Source organism: Panthera onca, unplaced genomic scaffold (genome assembly GCF_046562875.1).
Source record: "Panthera onca isolate mPanOnc1 unplaced genomic scaffold, mPanOnc1 haplotype 2 h2.h2tg000212l_path, whole genome shotgun sequence".
Lineage (NCBI taxonomy): Eukaryota > Metazoa > Chordata > Mammalia > Carnivora > Felidae > Panthera > Panthera onca.
In genome coordinates, this window is record NW_027675841.1 from 6070 (window position 1) to 20387 (window position 14318).

The 14318-nt window shown below is 58.3% G+C and overlaps 2 protein-coding genes across 3 annotated transcripts in view; both read right to left on the reverse strand.

Annotated features, from left to right (window-relative positions):
• Window positions 1–4420: 4420 nt before the first annotated feature.
• LOC132665658 (tricarboxylate transport protein, mitochondrial) lies at window positions 4421–7841 on the reverse strand. The gene is made up of 9 exons (XM_060612993.3): window positions 7585–7841; window positions 7137–7244; window positions 6878–6977; window positions 6661–6799; window positions 6099–6183; window positions 5853–5957; window positions 5533–5648; window positions 5371–5444; window positions 4421–5152 (listed from the first exon to the last, which is right to left on the reverse strand). The coding sequence occupies exons 1-9, from the start codon at window positions 7667–7669 to the stop codon at window positions 5038–5040; spliced, it is 927 nt and encodes a 308-aa protein (XP_060468976.1). The 5' UTR covers window positions 7670–7841; the 3' UTR covers window positions 4421–5037.
• A 509-nt stretch (window positions 7842–8350) lies between these two features.
• Window positions 8351–14318, reverse strand: part of LOC145715225 (clathrin heavy chain 2-like) — a 102650-nt gene continuing 96682 nt past the window's right edge. The window contains exons 26-29 of one of the 2 annotated variants that reach the window (XM_081794917.1): window positions 12764–12985; window positions 9695–9770; window positions 9106–9145; window positions 8788–8889 (exon numbers count right to left, since the gene is read on the reverse strand). In XM_081794917.1, the coding sequence (XP_081651043.1) occupies window positions 9126–9145; window positions 9695–9770; window positions 12764–12985 (318 nt within the window). In that variant the 3' untranslated portion in view covers window positions 8788–8889; window positions 9106–9125. Of the gene's footprint in view, window positions 8890–9105; window positions 9146–9694; window positions 9771–12763; window positions 12986–14318 lie in introns of both variants that reach the window. The other variant, XM_081794918.1, reaches the window with a different exon arrangement.

The following is a 14318-nucleotide window of genomic DNA, read 5'->3' on the forward strand; positions in this document are numbered from 1 at the left end:
ATGCCCCTTCCTGGGTTGCTAATGAACAGGCCCCTGGAGTGGGAGACTCAGAGGGGTGTCTCTGACCATAGGCCTCCTCCTCCTCCATGGGGATGCGGCAAGGACGCTGCCTTATAGGAGACCATGGCTGGCAACAGATAGCTGGTCTGAAGCTGGCTAGGCAGGCAGGATGGGGAGGGAGGTAGCAGTGGAGAGGCTGGTGGAGCCCTCTTGGTCCCATCCCCTGACCCTATCCCCTTTCTTATGGCTGAGATTGGGGCATTGAAGTAAAAAGATGCAGAGGGAGGAAAACACACAGTCGAAAGTCCTTTCTTCCTTCACTTGGCAGACATCTCACCAGCCCAGGCTGTGTGGAGTGGTGACGGGTGAGCCACATGGGACTTCCTCACGCGCTACTATGTCAGCAGCCCTCGGCAGCGTCCAGCATGGGCAGTCGGTGGCCGGGTCTGGCGCTTCAGTGACTCGGGAGTGGACGACGGTGGTTGGGCTATTCTCACGCCTAGTGTTGGGGGGCTGCAGGAGAGGTTAGGGCAATGGCAGTGAAATACAAGGGCCAGGGACTGGTGGCAGTGACCTCGATCCGCCTCCCGACACCCTGGCGGCTCAGACAGCACAGCCGCCAGAAGCCGCTGGCACGTGCCGCGCCCCCCGGGGAACGCGTGTGCGAGCCTACGCCAGCCGGGAGCGCGCCCGTGACGCCATCAGTAAGAGCCGCACTGACTTCCGGACGCGGGTGTTCCCGGCCTCCGGTAGCCTCGGCTCGTCTTTGGACGCGTGCGGCGTAAACTGCTCTCACTGCCTGTCCTCGGGAAACCTCCTGGGTACCTTTTGCGCCCAGAGGCCCCTGTTCCCGGACCTCCCAATGAGGAGTGCTGAGAGAAGCCCTGATGGGTCTGCGGCCTTTAGCAGCCTGCCCGGGACGCAAACGAGTGACCATGAGTGTGGACCTTCCTCTCGGCCCTGGCAAGCACAGCCCCTTTCCCGTGACCTGGTCTGACCGGCCAGATAAGCCTCCGAGTCACAATTGCGGGCAGTTTATTTACCTTGACCCCATCACAGCCCTGGGGCGGGGCGGGGCGGGGGGGAGGTCCTCGCCAGGTCATCGGCGGCGTGGGTGGGAAAGGCGCTGCGGGCTTCGGTCAGCCTGTGTAAGGGTACCCAGGGACAGACAGACTGGCCAGAGAGCTTCGGCGACCCCAACCCGATCAGCGTGGGAAAACTGCCCAAAGCCCCAGTGCCTTCAGTGCTTTTCAGCCAGGGGTTGGGTGGCAGGCTACATTTGAGCACCGCTTAGGAGCAGAGGGGGTGGGATGGTTTATCCCTTGAAGTCATTTAAAGGAGAAGACACCCCAGTGGCCGAGCCTCCCAGGTCAGGCCTACTTAGTGGAGGATTAAGTGGGAGGTGGGTGTGGCCTGCCGGGAGACAAAAGTGACAGCGGTTGGGGAGGGTCAGGGCCTGACCCAATCTGAGCCGGGGAGGCGGGGCGGGGAGTTTGCCCTCAGGGATATTTGCCAGATAGGAGGGGATACACAAGACCACACCAGGGGCCACCAGGTTTTCCTTGGGTCACGCACATTGTTGGTCTAGGTCGAATTCATTTACAGTCCTGAGTGTCGTGTGACCCTCCCATTGTTCTTTCAGGCATTTCTTCATTGTGCATGCATCTCTGTCCTTGTCCCTGGGGTGTTCAGTCCCTGTTCCCAGATTTTGATGTGGCAGGAGCTTCTTAGACCCCCTGATTCTGTGCCCCTTACCAAAGACCTTCGTCCAAGGAATCTGCAAATATGTAGGAAGTAAAAGGACAAGAAAATACTCTGGCATCCTCAACTGAGATTGTGTTTGCTATAAAGGCTAAGGGCACACCCCGAAGAAACAGAATTCTCTTTGTTGGCTAAAAGGAGACAGACCTATTTGTCAGGAGTGACTGGCTTTTTTGTGTACTAAACTCTGATTGCCATTCATCACCTACACAAGGACATGGAAAAATCCAGGGGATGCCTGTGCAGTAGTGGCAGGGGTGGCCGGTGGGTTCAAGGAAGCAGGGAGCAGGGAAGACAGCTGCTTGAGGGCCTCTGACTAAAGCGTGCAGAACACTCATCTTCAGTCTCACAGTGGTGAGGACAGTGCTGGAGGTTGGCCAAACCTTGCCCCAGGAGTAGCCACCACCTCAACCTCTGCTCCCTTGCCTGGTCTCTGAGGCCATTGTCCCTCCTGGACACATTACATTATGATCCCAGGCTTGAGGCCATTGTAGATGGTGAAGGCTGCCTGTGGCTTCCAGCCAGGCACAGAGGCTCTGGCTGTGGATGGGATATGGTGAACTGGAGTCTCCACACTCCTCAGCTTACCTCTCTGATATGCAGACCCAGCCACCTCCTGGGGTTCCCTCCCCCCCCCCCCAGCCCCCTCCCCCACACCGCTGGTCTGTGCGTCTGTTTGTGGAGGGCCAGGCTGGAAGTTGAGTCTGTTCTACCTCCCAGTTACTTGGAAGATCTGTACACATCTCTGCCCCTTTGCCCCCATTACCACAAGGGCAAGGGGCAGCTGCCATCAGCCTCCTCTCTGCAACTTATGAGGTCTTGGTTAAATGCAGCTGGGCTCCTTCCAGGTCCCTGCCTGCCTATTCAGCTGCTCTCTGCCTGCTCACTTCCCTCCAGCCTTGCTGGCCTTCTCTCAGCCTGGACACCACAAGCACTTTCCTGCACACAGGATACCCCTCCCCTCCTGTTCCCCTTTCCTCAGGTCTTTGCTCCAAGAACTGAGGCTGCCTACTAATGCAGGTGATAAATGAAGGGGGTGGGGTTGCCTCCACCAGGGTGGGTGGCTCTTTTGTAATCACAGGCCCTGGGGACACAAATCCAGTTTAGTCTTTTCTGGCTGGGCTACTTGCTGTCCACGTAGTGCTGTGTGACACAGGAGAGGACACTTGGACTATGGCAGGGTCCCTGCCCCTCCTGGAGGGAGAGGAATGGGGGCTAGATTGTTCATGGGTGGGAGTCCCCATGCCCTACTGTCAGTGCAGCCTCAGCCCCATCCTCTCCGTGAAGGGTGAAGGGGACAGGCCTCTGGGATGCTGGTGTGCAGTCAGTGAATGGATACCATTCCTGGAGGTCACTATTGAGGTCACTGAGTCCCCTCAGGGCTCAGCTGCTGGGCTTGGCCTGCTCTAGAAACTACCTGGAACTTCTGCAAATAACTTCCTGCAACCCCAAGAAAAAAAAGCTACATGTTCAAGGGTTTACGGTGTTAGACATTGTTCTAAGCACCTTATGGGGATAGGTGGGTTCTTCTGTCAACCCAGTTCATATTAGGAAACTGAGGTTAGGTGACTTGCCCAAAGTCGCATAGTGACGAAATGAGAAGCCAGGGGTCTTTCTGTTCCCTACCACTGCCCAAAGATGCTGCCTGCTGTATATCTTCCTAGCCTTGGTGGCCTGTGCCACAGGCCAGCACTGCCCATCACAACAGCAAAGTTCCTGAGGCCCAGAGCCAGTGGCCTATGGCTGAGCTTGCATGCCCTGTGTGTGGGGGAGACAGCCTGTGGCCCCCGTGGGCAGGCAAGCTTTGCTGTGGGGCCCTTTCTCCTCAGTGGTGGCCAAGATTGGTTTCTCCTGAGAGCATTGAGTGTGCACAGCCAGTCCTTCAAAACTGTTTCCCTTGTGCCCCCTAAGCCCACAACTGGCCCTCAATCTGTCCCAGATCTCCTGTATCCCCAGAGTCCAGGGATCTGGGTGTTGTGTAGATTGTGGCAGTGGGACACTCTCCCCTTAAAGGAGCAGCTCTAGAGACCAGACCTGCTTACTGACAGTCTCTGTTGGCAAGTTATTTCCCAGTCTGAGCCAAACCCTTGAATGACTCTTACCCATGGATCATTTGGACAGGAAAGTGCCTTCTGCCCCCACACAGCCAGGGGCCCTGGTTTATCCCATCCTACTGTAGGGTCAGCCAGGGTAAAGGAGTGAGGAAAGGCCCCCTGCTCAGAGACTCAGGGGACCAGAAATTGGATGCCCCAAGCACTTCCCCAGAAACAGACCACTTCACAGAGAAACCATGGGTGGGGGAGGGTGGCGCGCCCAGCAGCACTCTCTCCCAGACTCAAACCCTGGTGTGGGGCAGTTCACTCTGCCCACTCAGTGCTGCCTTCCAGGTGACCCTGAGGGCATGCCCACCTGCTGACCCTGCAGGACCTAGCTCACAGGCCACAAACATGGCCTGGACAGAGTCTAAATGTTTCTTGGTTTGATGGTGCCAGGTCTCTTGGGGGCTAACACTGGCCATAGCTGGCTTACCCACCAGCCTGCCTGCTGCCCTGCTTCCCTGTCAGTGTCCTCAGGTGAGGGGGTATGCCTGCTCTTTGCAGAGGCAAGGCCGTCATTATTCACCTGTGCACAGATGGGCCCACACAGGGACAGGAAGCTGCAACAGGATCCGGTTTATTCGGCCTTGGGAGGGTGGTCCTGAGAGTGGCGGGTGCCACCCTGTCCCGGGCAGAGGGAGGGCCCAAGGGCCAGTTAAGGCCAGTGGCGGGAGAAGCAGGGGGCACATAGCCCCTGGAATGCGGTGAGGCCAGGCTGAGGCCCGGAGGCAGCTGTGGTAGGCCGGGACAGGTGCCCCTGCTGCCCAGGGTGGAAGGCACCGGGCTGGGACCGGGCCATGGCTACAGGGCCGTGGACCCAAGCCACATGGGCACCCCGGGGAAGCGGGGCACAGGGTCACATGACACAGAACATGAAACACAGGCACACGGCTCATGAGTAAGCACATGGACAAGTGGGCACAGATTCACAGGCCAGAGGGTCACCCAGCCTTGGCCAGACACATGGACTCAATGGTGGTGTCATACACACCACAGGGGACACACAGCACTAAGGGACATGTGGACTCAATGGTTACAGGGTACAGACCCAGGCCATGGAGTGCAAGGAATAGGGAAAAGGGGCCTTTTGGCACGACTGCACTGGAATCGTGAGACGAGGGCAGTGGGGACTGGTCTGGAGGTGCCTGGGGGCAACCCCCATGCAGACCCCCTAAGGGACTCAGTCTGTCTTCCACACTTTGTTGAGAAGCTTCACCACTTCATCATAGATGACAAACACGATGGCCACATCCAGGCAGACCCGGCCCAGGCGGGGGATGGTGCCCTTGTAGAATCTGGGGTTGGGGGGAGGTAGGAGGTGAGGAGGCAGAGGAAGTACAGCGTCCCTGGGAAGTGAGGGTGGGTCCTGACATTGGAGGGACAAGGGCAGGTGCCTAAAGGTAGGAGCCCTAGGGGATAGCCTGGGGCTGGCAGCAGGAATGGGGTGAGGCCCGCTTAGAAGGCCAGGGAGGGTCTGGGGTGGGGACCACAGCCCTGCCCCTCCCCCACTCACGCCTTGAGCCCCTCATTCCTCAGGATCTGCAAGCCACAGTCCCATGTGTTCCGGTATTTGTGTGCCTCCAGGCCCTGCAGGACAGCAGCACAGCACAGGGCTCAGTGGCTAGCCCAGCCCCTCGAAGCAAACCCTCCACCCCCTTCGTGGTCCCACCCCCACCTGCATCCGGGTCTTGATCACGTCCAGAGGAGTGTTCCCGAAGACACTGGCTGCGCCAGCAACAGCTCCAAACACTCCGGTTATCAGTGGGTTCATGGGCTTGTTGGGGTTGTCCCCTGGATGTGGGTGGGGGTTGCAATCAGAAAATTATGGGAGGGCAAAAGGGAGGGTTCTTCAGGGCTGGGAGGAGCATGCACCGGAGCCAATGAACGTGGGTGCCCCAGGAGGCAGGGTCCTGGCAGAGAGGACTGAAGAGGAAGAGCCTAATTCAGAGTGGTTGGAGGTGGAGTCTTGGGGCAGCGGACCCAACAGATACATACCTCTGTACCAGTTGCGCAGGGAGGTCATGACGAAGAAGCGGATGGCCTGGTTAGACCCCTGCTTCAGCACGGTGGCTGTGAGGCCCTGGTAGGTCCCCTTCAGCCCTAGGGGCAGGTAGGCATCGGAGTTACACTGGGGCCTTCGTGGGGGAGTGGCACACCAGAGCACCAAAGCAGGAAGGGGAAGTGCAGGCTGGCTGGCCAAGGTACCTGACCCTACCTGAGGAGGAAGACATTACAGCTCACCTTGTTCCCGAATAATCTCCCTGACCCCATGGAAGAATCCTCTGTACTTAGGGTTTGGGGAGGTCTGGTCGTGGATGAACTTCACCTGTGAGAGGGAAGCAAAGGCACTGGCTTCCAGGACGCCACTGAAGGGCATACCTGGCCCATTGGCTTGTGGGCCTAGGGCCCACAGAGATCAGACCAGGGCTGGTGATGCAGCTCTTCACCTGGAAAGAGCCACCCAAAGCCACCGAGGGACACAAGGCCCCAGGAAACAAGAGGGTTGGCCTTACTAAAGAGTCTCTGCAGTTATGTTTGCTGGTATTTGCCACAGCTTAGGCAGTAAACATGTGTTATCTTATGCTTTCTGTTTATAAAAGTTTTTTTAAAAACCCTAATGTCAGTTGTCCCATTGCCTTCAGGACAGAGTCCAGTCTCCACAGGAGGCCCTTCCTGCACACTCTGCCCAGCTTCTGCAGGGCACTCTCTACCTCGATGGTCTTCATGGAGCACTAGGGCAGGATGGTCCCCGCCACCCCATCACCCCTCTGCACACCTTATCACCTGCTGAGACCCTCCCCACCTTGATGGTCTCCATAGGGCACACGACCACCACGGCTTCAGCCACGCCGGCACCCAGGCCACACAGCAGCCCCCGTGTGCTGTCCAGGCGTCCCTGGGGATCTCGCATGTGGTTGCTGAGGAACTCAAACATCCCGAACCTGGGAATGGGAGGCAGTGGGATGAGAAGGGCAGCAGCCGCCAGGATGCCCTCCCTCGGCCACCGGAGACCACCTCACCTGACGGCCGCTTTGGGGATGGAGCCGTAGAGCAGGGAGCTGAGGCCTCGGTACAGGCCCAGGACGCCATGGCTGCGGACCGTCTGCCGCACGCAGTCCCCTGGAGGAGGGGGCGTTCAGCGACCCTCTACCGCCCTAGAGACCACCTTTCGCACCTCCCCACAGCCCGCCTCGTTTGCCCCCCGAGCGCAGGTCCTGGCCGTACCCTCCGGGTGCCAGCCCTCTCGGTGCCGTCCCCTGCCAGCAGCCCTCTACTCACCGATGCCCCGGTACCGCGGCGGGTGCGAGCGCTCGTCCAGCTGCAGCTGTGTCTTTACATACTCGGTGGGGAAGGTGATGCAAATCTCGATGCCGCCCGCCAGGCCGCCTGCGGGGACCAGAGACCCGGACCCTGAGACCACCTTCTGGCGGTCGGACTGCCCCGCCCACCGCCGCTGGCGCCCCGGCCCCTCCCCCGCCCCGGACTTTGTCCGGCTCCTCTGGTGTAGGGGAGGCCCGGCAGCCTCCCTCACCCCACCCACGTTGTCCTGGCTAGGTTCGGCGGGACTACCCGCAGGCTGAGTCCCCACGCTCTGGCTGAGGACCGGGGCCGCGCCCCCCGCCCGACCCGGAAGTGAGGCGGGGACTCTGCGTCCCGGGCCCACCCGGAAGCGCGGCGGGGCCGATGGAGAGGGCAAGCTGGGGGTCCGCGTCCCGGAGGGGCCCACCTGCCAAGATCGCCTTCCCTGGGTGCGTCAGCTTGGCTTTCCCAGACGCGGGCGCGGCGGCCGCCAGAGCGCGGGGCGCGGCCATGGCAGGCGGGGAGGCGGGGCGCCCGGCGTCGGCTTCGGGTCCGAGCCTCCGGCTCTCGGCGTTCGGTCGGCGGCGGCGGCGGCGGCGGCGGCGACGACAAACGGTTATGGCCCGGAGGGCGGGGCGGTCGCGTCAGCTCCCGGGCTCCGCCTCGCGTGGTCCGAGCCGGGCCCCGCCTCCAGCCCGCCCCGTTTTGCCGGCAGGGAAACTGAGGCCGGGGCGGGGCAAGCGAGGCAGGCGCCTGGGCGGGGTCGACAGCCCAGCCAATAGCGGAGCCCGGGGTCCTTGGGAGGCGGTGCTGTGCCGGGCCTGGAGCTGTGGGTCAAGGTGCAGTTTCTAAAACCCGCCCCGGCATCAGGCAGAATCCGGCACGAGAAGGAGCAGGTCTCATTGCAGCTGCCTGAACGACCGGATCCCCGGTTGGGGGTGGAGAGAAGGGCCGACCCACCCCGGGGACACAGGGGTCTAGCCCCATCCCTGAAGTTTGGCATTCCCACACCCGACGGTCTGTGAGGCTACCACTCCCGCTACGGGATTTGGAGCTCCGTGCGGAGCTCGCAGGAAAAGACCCCCAATATACCCTGGCTATCTCCCCCTGGGCAGACGCAGGTTCTCATCCCCAAAGAGGCCCCAGCCAATCTTTTGTCCCCTGCTACCCACACCAGCACCAAGCAGGGAAGCTTTGCCTTGATAAACCGACTTTAATATTCATGATAAGTAGGAGGCTCAGAGCTAGTTAGAAGGTTCGTTCAGTTGGGTCTGCAGAGTGGCCTGGAGGGGGCAATTCTGCCAGTGCTGAGTGAAGACCAGGTGTCCCTCCCACCAAGGGCAAGAAATCCTCGGGGAGAACGCCCCAGGAATGCCTGGCTCCAGCCAGAGGACCTGGAGGCAGAAGTCCACCCAAGTTGGTCTTCTTGGGCAGTGTCTCCCCTGGCCTCCTCAGGGTATTCCGGATGGCTCAGAGGCGGCCATCCCTGAGCCTCAGCAAAAATAAATAACGTCCAGGTGTCCCTGCCGCCCATCAGGGTCCTCTGTGCTTCTGCAGTGACATGCTCCTTGAGGTTAATAACCCCATAGAGGCATGTTGCCACTGAGCGCCCACTACACGCTGAAGCCGTACACAGGAGGCTGGGCGAAGGCAGGTGCAGCAGCATATCCATAGGGGAAGCCAGCAGGGGCAGGGCCTGCAGCAGGGCCTGCTGTCAGCATCAGCTGCTGGCCTGCAGAGGGAGAAGCAGAGGGTGAGCAGAGCTCCTGCTGCCCAGGAGAGGACAGGGGCCCAAGGAGCAGCGTGGCAGACCAGCCCTGACCACCCAAGGTTCAGGCACTGGAGAACAGGTGCCTGGGGGCAAGGACAGTGGGAGTTGCTGTTGTGGGGCCAGCCACAGAGGCTGGCCAGGCTAGAGGGTAAGCTAGTCCCCAAATGGGACACTTACTCAGCTCAACTGGCTGGGTCTCAATCATGCCCATCAAAATCTAAAAAAACCAGATTGACATTAATGGTGGTGGTGGTAGGGGCACAATGACCCTGAAGAAGACACAGTTGGCAGGAGACTTGAGACCAGGCTCACTTGCTACGTGCTCACCACACCCTCAGGCCTTTGTTAGTCCTGCAATGCACTCCAGAACCCAAAGCGCCTTGGTGCAGTGGACACCAACCAATTTGTCTGCTCAACAGCCAGGCCATCCAGGCAGGCTCTCAAGTCAAAGCCAGCAGCAGCCTTGCTGCCTGGGACCAGGCAGAGCAGCACACAGCAGCGGCTCAGAGTTGGGCAGTTGCTAGGCACAAGGAACAGGCAAGGGCACCCTCACAGAAGGCAGGTGCCCTCAGAAAATGGAGGACAATGGCCATGCTTCTTCAACATTCCTGGATACACTGACCTTCCCCACACCCAGCAGCCATGTGGTCCTTCTGTCCCCCACCCTGTCCATCCCCTCTCTGATCTGAAGCCCAGTCAGGGAATCACTTTCCCTACTCTTCCCTCCCTAGGAACAGGGGACTAGGGGCAATGGGGTGCTACCTACCAAACAAGAGAGGGGCGGGCTCCACCACATGTTCCTCTTGCTTGCGTAGGCTCTCCGAGGCATCCAGTCTGTCTACCTGCAAAGAGGCAAGAGCACTCGAGTGCCTGCCTGACAGGCTGCCTGCAGTCTGGGCCAGGAGGTGAATGTGGGGCCGGGAGGCAAATACACAGCCTCCAGGAAAGTCAGAGCTGAGGGTGGTTACAGGGCAGATGCTATATCTGCAGTGACCCCTGATCCACAAGGTGAAGCCTCTGTAACTGGGTAGACATGGAGTGCCCACTGGGGCCCTGGTGATCCCTAACTGCAATTCCAGCCCAGTGCTTTCCAAGTGGGCACTTGACTGCTTGGTGCACCAGAGCAATGGCCAGTGACTGCAGGCTACACATGCAGCACAGCTCACAGGGCTAGGTTCTCCTCTGGATACAGGGGTACTGCCAAGACAATGTAGCACTTCTTACATCCAGCTAGTCCAGGCTGCCCACCCCTTCAGAGGAGACCAGTCACCTCATATCTGGGACATCCCACCTGGCAGGGAGGATGTGTCACCTTAGAGGTGGGGGCAGGGACAGCCATCAGAGGTCAGGCTGCCTCCCTGCTTTTCCTCAAGGCTTCACAAGGGGCTGTCCTACGTGGTACCCACAGGCTGCAGCAGACACATGGATGGAGAGGGAACAGAGCAAAGTGGTGCCAGGGACCTGAGGAGCAAACAGCACTATGCGAGTGGGGGCAACAGCAACTGTGCGTCTGGGACCCCCCTAAACAAGCACTCAAGTCAGAAAGAAGAAAAAATTATGTGCCCTGTGTACACTCAGACCTGGGAGAGATCAGGCTAGGCACCAGAACCCTAACAGAACAGCCCTGTCACTGGCCCTGTGCGCTCCCCTCCCTTTCCCTCCTTGGGACCAGAGCTGAGGTGAGGAAGGAACAAGACAGTGCAATGGACTTGCAATCTATACTCTCTGCCTTCAGTTGGCTGACACTCAGGCTGAGGTCTAAGCTAGGCCTGTACCCTCCACTGGGAGAGCCAGGGGGTTTGGGCATGTGAGTTTTTCTCAGACGGATGGCCCTCAAGCTTCCCAAATGAATCAAGAGGCTCTGGGTGAAGTTCTCCAGTCAGGAAGGGGTGTGGTCTTCTTGTCTGGGCCCTTCCACCTCCGAGCAGTCTAGTCTGTCGGGCCCCAGCCCAGATCCCAGAGCTGCCTAAGAAACCCATATGGAGTCCATCCTATCCCCAACATGATAGGCACCAAGCCTGGTGCTGGTCGAGAGGCATGTGGGGCAGCAGTGAGACCAAGCGCCACAGTAGCTCTTGCCTTCTTCAAGGACTAGGGGACATGTCTGGGGACCCTGGGCCAGGGAGCAGTTCCTTCCAGCAGGAAGGCAGCTTTAGACCAAATACACTGTCCCATTCTGAATTAGCTATGCAGTCACAGTGTTGACCAAGGTGACACGGTTGCCAGGATGACCTCCATCACTACAGAGAGGGAGTGTGTTCCCCCCAAGTCCTTGGGGCTCCCTGGAGGTCCCAACCCCTGCAGTAATGAAGGTCTGAGTGGCACAAGTTCCTCTTATGTTAACTCATGGGCCTTGACTCTAGGAAGAGACTCAAGCCATATGCATCCTTCTTTATTCTGGAGCACAGCAGACAAACTGCTTCCAGGTTAAGACAACTTCTGGATGGGAAAAGCAGAAACCATGGAGCACTTTCTGAAGACAAGCTCCAACACAGCACAGACACTTCCTTTGAGGAGCTGCCATCCACTGTAGTTGAGGAACGAGGGACTCTTGTAAATCCAACCAGTCTATGTCCCCTAGTAGCCTGAAGATGGTCAGCACATGGTCAGCACTATCTCTCCCCATCCCCTGAAGAGTCCTGGGAGACCTCCCACTCAGATGTGCTGTGTAAATGGGACTAGGACACACTCTGGCATTCCCTCCTCCAGCAGCAGGGAGATGGCCTTGCACCCCTTGACAGGGGCTGGGCAGCTCCCAGGAGGCTCTGCAGGTGGCAGACAGAGTAAGCCCTTACAGGCCAAAGCTGGCAGCCAGACCCCACCACCACCCCACACCTGTGCTTCTTGTTTCTTCCATAAACCCCACACTAACTCCTAGAGGCCACTCTCCTCCCTCACACTACTGAAAGAGGCCCTAGCCTAGTGGCTTCTTGGCATCGTGGGGTGTCCTTGTGGCTAGAAGAAGGATAGGTGTATGGCTGGATGGGCCAGTAGGTGCTGCTGAGCGTCAGCTTTTCTGCAGCCTTAGAAACAAACCAGATTAGGTGACAAGGGTCTCTGGACAGTGCCTCAGCTAGGTCCCAGACAGGGACCTAGGGCTTCAACACACAGGGAGAGTTAAAATCAGATACTCTCATCTTGTTAAACAGCTCATCAACCTGCAAAGAAAGCCAGAGTGGGCCACCAAGGCCACAAACTGACATCTAGAGTGGCAGAAGCAACAAAGTAAGACATGAATATGGCCTCAGGACCAGGGAGACGTGGGTCTGAGCCCATGTCTTCATCTATCAGCTTTGGATCCGAACCCACACCTGCAGTCATAGAGGGGATGACTACCTACCTGTCAAGGTGTTAACATTCCTACTAAGTGCTTGGCAAAAGGGGGGTTACCACGACAGGTCTGCCAATGAATGCACCCCAAAATCCACTGGAGGCGTGCTGAGAGGTAAACAGACCACACAGAGCCCATGGACCGTGTGCTGGAGCTCTGCCAGCTGGTGCCACTGTTCTCACCCCACAGAGCCCTGGTCTGTGGGCAAACACACCCACTGTGTGCCCTGGCAGTGTGCGGGAGACCTGATGCAAGTCCCCTGTGGGGAGGGGCTCAGTTCTACCCAGAGCCCCCAAGGTGATTTTCTAGAAGAGGTTAATATTAGGCACAAAACCACTCAACTGTGAAGGCACGAGGCATCTCTCAAAGGTGGACAGGGCTGGTTGGACAACCTGGATTGGTCCCCCAGAGGCCACGGGCCATCAGAGGACCTCTATAGACCTGAGCTAGAGTCATAGCTGTGCCACATGGTGGCAAGGGAGCCACAGCAGAGCCCACACTTACTTTGCTAAGATACTCTCTCATCACCTGGATGAAGTAGGGCATGGCCAGGTCAACGAGGTTGTGTCTCCAGGCCAGCTCCAGCACCACATCCGGAGGAAGCAGGTCGTAGCAGGTGAAGAGAGAGGCCACGAAGCACTCCCGCTTGCCCTCTTCCAGGAACCACTGCAGCAACTTCTCAGCCAGCTCGGCATCTCTAGACTCTGCAGCATGCTGCATGGCATCCTGCAACCAAGGCAGACGCACAGCTCAGGTCCACTCTGCCTTGTGCTACCTGAGGCACTTTCTGAGTTGGTAGGACACAGAATGGTGCCAGGCCCCACAAAGGACATCCTCGCCTGCAGAAGGGTCCCTGTGCCTCGGCTGCCCTCTGGTAGGCTGGAGTACCAGCTCCAGGAGAGCCATGGAGGGCACCAAGCGTACTCCTGGCAGCAGACTCTCACAGACCTGCCGAAATACCAAGAGGGAGGTGGCACACACGGGTGCAGGTGCCCTGGGAGACAGGCTCTGGCCTTGCAGCCCTACTGGCATGCAGAGGGGGTGCGTGGGGTTGCCCATTGAAAGGGGATGGTAACAGAGCTAGCAAGGCTTCCAGTAAAGGCCGGGGTTATTATGCTTGGGTCAACAACCAGCGCTACCCTTCTGGACTCAACATGCAGCAGCTACAAGGGATAAAGCCAGTGCTCAAGAAATAGCAATTTTCAGGGGCGCCTGGGTGGCTCGGTCGGTTGAGTGTCCGACTTCGGCTCAGGTCATGATCTCACAGTCCGTGAGTTCGAGCCCCGCGTCGGGCTCTGTGCTGACAGCTCAGAGCCTGGAGCCTGTTTCAGATTCTGTGTCTCCCTCTCTCTGTGACCCTCCCCCGTTCATGCTCTGTCTCTCTCTGTCTCAAAAATAAATAAAAACGTTTAAAAAAAATTAAAAAAAAAAAAAGAAATAGCAATTTTCCCTTTCTTCCTGACATAAAAAAAGTACCTTCAAAAGTCCCTAATCGCTTTCACATTTGCAGATTTGTCTAAAACATAAAGAATCATACCCGCCTAGTGATAGCCATCAGTAAATTAGTAATTTCTATTTTCTAGCCACAATGGTGAGAAATGAATGACCTAAACTCTGCCAGTGCACGCGTTAGCTCTCTACCTCATCCCCATCCCTCAACCTCCTTCCCAAACCACTGGCAGCACTTGCCAGGGCCCTGCTCCAGGTCCTTGCCCTGCCCTTCACCATCCCTAGCCTGTGACTATACCTCTGCAGAGTGTTCTTCACTCATGGGCATGAGGGCCCCCTAACCCTCACTTTCCCATGTCCTGACATGTTCCCTCATGCCCCTCTAGTCTTGTGGCTCCTCAACAGTCCCAGCCTCCCACATGCAGTTACTCTGCCAGCTCCTCAGGTAGAGTGCACACTCTCCAAGGTGGCTGCCCTGATGGCTGAGTGACCACTGGGCTTTTACACCCAACCTCTGCAATCTGGAAAGCATGCTTATTGTCTTACAACTGTCCTAGAAGCCAGCACCGGCCACTCACTAACCCCCCAGGTGGCACACTGTGAACCACCC

Coding starts and splice junctions, on each gene's coding strand:
- LOC132665658 (XM_060612993.3), bottom strand. CDS start 7,669: ATGGCCGCGCCCCGCGCTCTGGCGGCCGCCGCGCCCGCGTCTGGGAAA. Junction 5,445..5,532: donor TGATCAAGACCCGGATGCAG/GTGGGGGTGGGA, acceptor GCTGTCCTGCAG/GGCCTGGAGGCACACAAATA. Junction 5,153..5,370: donor AGGAATGAGGGGCTCAAGGC/GTGAGTGGGGGA, acceptor CCCCAACCCCAG/ATTCTACAAGGGCACCATCC.